We start from the raw sequence: 5,662 nt of genomic DNA, 5'->3' as shown, positions 1-5,662 counted from the left end.
ACGCCCCCACACCCTTCCACATCCTACCACACATACATCCCCCACACCCACCATACACACACACACATCCCACCAAGCGCACCCACACCCCACCATACCCCCCCACGATACACAACACAAAAAATTATGCAGTCACCTGTAGGTATACAACACAAATATAAATCATAACAAAAATATTTTTTGAAATAAAATTAAAATATGTTATAGTAGGTGTTTGACTTTCAGTGTATGAATTTTTTTTTTCTGGTTCTAAGATGGCAGCCCCCAGTCCCAAAAGAAGTATTTCCAGGAGGCAAGAGGAGATACTTCTGGTGGCAAAGGTTGAGAATTAGAGGGTGGGACTTCTGGTCACCCGTGGGGACAAAGGGGCAGGGCAACTGTCAAGGGCCAGGGCTACCCACGTGCCTCTCAACTCACCAAAACTCATTAAGCAGCCCTCCACCCTAAATAACTGCCTGCCCCTGTACTATACCATGTGTATAACCACCACTAAAGGATACTTTCAAGCAGGTGGTGTTTTAAAGTTTGTTTTAAGGTATCACAGCATATCAAGAAACCTTATCAAATATTTTTATCTTATTCTAATCCAAGGGAATAGAGACATTGTTACATTAAGAGTTCAGTGGGTAAAAATACAGCTACGGTAAGACTGATTAAGCCCAGAAGCTGCCCCATGTACTCTAGGATATCCATAGCTGAGGAATTAAACATGTCATGCAATGCACAAAAGCAAAAACCAAAAATTTTGGTTCTCTTGACAGTAATAAGAGCAATACCTAGTTTGACGGATAATATACTGCTTGCATTGAGGCCAATGTTTGATTCTGTAGCATTATTAAATGTCAGGTCTTCTAGGCTCCTCCATCCATCAGATGCGATTGCTTGGAAATGGTTTGTCACTGCCTGACTCACTGCTTTTGAAAAATCATCCCATGATGTTTGTTTGCGGATATTTAAAGCACATATTGTATTTTCCATGTCAAAATCCCCTGTACCACAGTAGGCGGGTTCAGCATCATTGATTGAAATCCTTAAAGGTATATTAAGAGCATCTGTTAAAAACAATTAGAGAACTGAAGATGGCAAGATCTGGAAATTCAATAAACAAATTATTTACAGATAATAATTGATAATAATTGGCATTTCTGCCTCTGCCCTATGCAGAACAGTAGTATTACAAGAACTACTATTTGAGAGGGAATACAACGGCAGAGCACTGTTTGCTACCACAAAACAGTTGAGTGACAAAACCAAAACTAAACTATAAATTATTACTGTATTTACTCGAATCCAAGACAAGGATTTTTTCCTCCATTTAACTTGGTGTGAGAGCTCCTCATTTTGTTTTTGAGTACAGGATGCTGGGGGCACAGGCAGCTGCACCCTTCCAACTATCCCCTCTTTAGTCTCTGCTCCCTTCACCCCCAGCTAATTACCTTTGCTCTGGCAGACATTGTCCCTGCTCCAGCGTGGGGTGCAGAGCATGGCTCAAGTCCAGCTTAACAGTAGCTCTGGTTGAAACCCAGGAGGTGAGGGTGCAGCTGCTACCAAGTCTGACTGGGAACAGAGCAAGCATATTCTCTGTGCCCCGGAAGGAGCAGGGATGGAGCCTGCTAGAGCTGGAACAAAGGTAAGAAGCGGGGTGGCAGCGGTGCATGGAAGGGCAGAGGCTGTGGGGGAGGAGGTGGAGACAGCAGGGGGCAAGGGAGAGGGGTCAGGTTGCCTGAACCCCTCACGACCTGTCTCTCCCACTGCTTCCTTTAGTGCAGTGGTGTGGCAGATGAAGTTAAGAGGCCCTGACAATAATTAGATTTTATATATATACAATTATAAATAAATGTATATATTTTCAAATGTAATGAATCTAATCATTGGGCAAAGGTCCATTTTAAATTCAAGGTCACCTTGGATTCAGTGAAATACAATATATGACACATTGGGTGCGTCTACCAGGGATGCTTTACTGTGCAGTAGCATAGTTTATGTGCACACGCTGACTGTGCAGTATAGCTTGCTAATCCTGAGTACATTTTCTACCTGCAATCGCAAGTAGCAAATTTACTTGTGATTACTTACTGTGCAGTACCACTAGTGTAGATGTCTGACAGGGAGCATCTGCTTGGCCAGCCATCAGTGGGTGGGAGACTGCTCCCTGCCCTGACAAGCTGCCTGTTGTTGGTGCAGGCTCTGGCACTGGAGCCTGGGCATGGACTACTGGGCATGCCCTGGCAGCAGGGAGCTCCAAGCCCCCTGATCCAAGATTGTGATCCAGAAGTGGGGGCTGGAAGATCCTTATCTCCCAGCTGTGGCTCTGTGACCACAGGGCCAGCACTGGTAGCTCCTTGCTTGTGGAGGCTTGGGGATGCAGTTCCTTGCCCAGCTTCATGATCACAGAATTGGGTGGGGAACAGGCTGTAAATCATGGAGCTGAACAGGGAACAGGCTCTCTAGCCCCTGTCCTGTGATTGCAGGTGGGGGCTGGGAACTGTCATGGTGAGAGGCAGGTCCCAGTCTTGTGCCCTCATTTGATCAAGGCACAGGGCCTGGAAAGGGTTGCAGGGGTTGGGAAGGTTCCAGCCCCCTACCCAAATCTGCTAGTGGGTCAGCTAGCAGTGAGCTAGCTTCTATGTGCCCCACTGGTGGATCAGGGCACGGGGCTGGGACCTGCCCCTCCCTTACAGCTCTTTTGAAGTCCCCTGGCCCTGATCAGAGAGCCAGGACCAGGAGCTCCCTGCTGCTGGTGCAAGGGGACACTGTCTCCACCTCTGAAGCAGGCATCCCCTGGCAGCAGCTTTCAATGTCCCAGCCCCAGTGAGGTCTCCTGGCTTGGTGCTCCCTGCCAGTCCCTGGAGCCTAGAGCTCCCCCTGGTGGCAGCAGGGGCCTATTGCAGGGCCTCAGGAAATCTGTTCCTGCTTCCCTGTACTTGTGAGTAAACTGCTCCCACATCAAGTGCACATGTAGACACACCCATTCAGTATCATTACGTTTATAAGTTGTAAAAATACTCCTATACTACTCAAACAAGACTTAATCTTTTATCTCCTATTTCCAGAACAAAATCTTATAAATGTAATCAAATGAGTGGTGGTTTCTTAAATGTTTCATTTTCCAACATGAAGGATCTTCGTGTTTGCGGCTGGAGATACTTTCATTGCAGAAAAGTACATATTAGCTAAAGAAGTCAAGTGGAAGGGAAGGCTAGTGATATTTTTTGATGAGAAATGGTTCTATTCTTGGAGAGAGGAATAGAAGAAAAATATGTTTGATAATAGAAGTTAAGTGTGCAAAGTTCATAGATTTTTTCCCCTACTTTTTATGGTGAATAAAAGTAAAACAAGGGAAGGAAATTTACATACATAGCACAGCAGATTCTTTATCTTGCTGTGGTCTTATAAGCAGGGCTTAATTCTACAGCAGTAGCAGACTAAGATCTGTTCATACCGTGAGGCTCATTAAAGATCTCTGTAAGATCGAAAGGCTGCTCTCTTTCATATTTACTACAAAAGCAGTATTTCATAAAATAACTCTGAAGTACTGAAGTGTGGTTGCAAAAAAGATACAAGCTTGTCTTAGAAATGATTTAACTATAGCAGAGCTTGTCACGTTATTTTTAAGCACTGAAGGGCCAGATCTTCAGCTGGTATAAACCAGTGTAACTCCAGCAAGTTCAGAGATGTTTTGGTTTAAATCTGTCAGACCACATCAGGGAAAAGACTATTCAAACACATGCTTCAGAAGTGGAACATGTATTAAAGGCATGGCCTTCTGATGAGTTCCAGGCATCTAAAGTGAGGTAAGAGGGTTCTGACATGATTCAGGAATGATGGGGAGATCAAAAGACCTATGTAGATGTGGAGCAAGGGCTGATGAGAACAGTACAGAGGCTTTGGTGCAAGCTATTAGTTTATAGGCTCTGATGGGGAAAAACCCAGACAGGGATGAGGATCAGGGAGCAAAAGCTCAAAAATTTAAGATGGAATGCTGTTTACAAGGAAGCATGATGTTATCCAGTGGAAAAAAGCACAAGAACCTAAAAGCTGCAGGCCAGCTCATCAGTGTATATCATAATTAGCAAAAGAACACCAGGAAATGGTGAAGGAGAAAAAAGATTAATCCATCAATACTTAGTGAATTTGAAGGGGAGCTGGATTATCTATGGGCCTATGGATTACCCATAGGCCAAAGGCAGAAAACAAGTGAACAGGTCTATAGAGTACAATGAAGGTACTGTGCCTTAGTAAGAGTATTTATTGTACAGTCAGGGGGCCCAGGACCAGCCAATTCTGTACAGTTACCAGACCCAGCTGGGAAGCAGTCATGTATAATTTATTAAGAGTTAAAAGAGTAGCAAGATGACAACAGGGGTCTTATAGAAAAGTTTCTCAACCCATGGGTCGCAAGAACATATGAAAAGATCATAAATAAACTTTAAAAATGGATTCTCCTTTAAAAGAGAAAAATGTGGGAAACCGTGGCTTTTCCTTTGCAGGCTGGCAGAATTCCAGCCTGCCAAAGGCTGCTCACCCAACCCCCCCATGACCCCTTCCCCACACTTCACATGCATACTCCCTGCCCCACATGTTGGGGAGCTGGGGGGCAGTGGGTTGGGACTGGTCATCCATGTTTACAAATGGGTCCTGGTAAAAAAAAAGGTTAAGAACCTCTGTTATAGAAGATCTTGAAGTTGGGATACTATAAAAAGGTAGTCTCTGATATTTTGTTTAAACTTTATGTAAAAGAATAATATTGTTCCAAAAATGATCTGGATGTAGGAAAAGTTATTCATAGGCTGTGGAAAACAGGGATTTTGCACCAAGAATCTGAAGAAAGGAGGTAAAGAATGAAAGAACTAACATGTAAAACTTCCAATGGGGAAAAAATATTTAATACTAAATGTACAAATTCCAAAGCATTATGTTTGTTTCTAGGCTTATGCAACACATTTTTCAAGGGAATAAAATATTTTATAGAATTACTAAAAACAGAATAAAAATTATCTAATAGTTCACAATAAGATAGTTTTTTTATATTTATTATAAACAAATTGGAGTAGTTTGCCAGCACACTTAAAATAAAAAAAAAAAAGGCTTTTTGGAGGAAAAAATATAGGCTTTTTGGAGAGGTAACAGTGCATTAATGTTTCATTAGTTTGGCAGGGTGCTGGGTAGTAAATATTTTGATCTAGTGATGTTCACAAATTCTTACTTACTCAAATTCTCTAGGAGATGTTTACAGTCATCAGTAGCAACATCATGCAGTGTTCGATTACACTTATCTTTCCTTTCACTCTCTAGTCCACCATGGCTACACAAGATTTCTAGGCAATTCTGGAAAGGAAAGAGCTGTATTACTTGTATTACTGTTTAATGGCTAAAAGAGAGAGATGTCTAATCAGTTGTTAGATTTCTGATTTTTAATTCCTGGATGTGCATTTTTAAATATGCAGAGAAAGAACCACTTAATGGAACTAGTAGGTGTGAGAATGCAAACAATATTTCTTGTAGACCTATAGTAAAGATCGCAATGGATTTTATAACAGGCTTGAATTTTCACACCAAAATTTTCCAAACAGCGTGCTTCCAGCCAGGATTCTAGATTTCAGGATACACAGAATCAGAGAATTAGAAAATAAGGGTTGGAAGGGACCTCAGGAGGTCATCT

The 5,662-nt window shown here is 42.4% G+C and overlaps 1 protein-coding gene across 1 annotated transcript in view; it reads right to left on the bottom strand.

The window, feature by feature from the left end:
• Positions 1-5,662, bottom strand: part of CTTNBP2 (cortactin binding protein 2) — a 171,791-nt gene that overhangs the window by 41,060 nt on the left and 125,069 nt on the right. The window contains exons 11-12 of the mRNA XM_019515765.1: positions 5,211-5,328; positions 777-1,052 (exon numbers count right to left, since the gene is read on the bottom strand). Coding sequence (XP_019371310.1) covers positions 777-1,052; positions 5,211-5,328 — 394 coding nt within the window. The remainder of the gene's footprint in view (positions 1-776; positions 1,053-5,210; positions 5,329-5,662) is intronic.

Source organism: Gavialis gangeticus, unplaced genomic scaffold, assembly GCF_001723915.1.
Source record: "Gavialis gangeticus isolate Ggan-Ray unplaced genomic scaffold, GavGan_comp1, whole genome shotgun sequence".
In the NCBI taxonomy this organism is placed as follows: Eukaryota; Metazoa; Chordata; order Crocodylia; family Gavialidae; genus Gavialis; species Gavialis gangeticus.
Note: the sequence above shows the minus strand (reverse complement) of the source record. Positions and strands in the feature narration are given on the sequence as shown.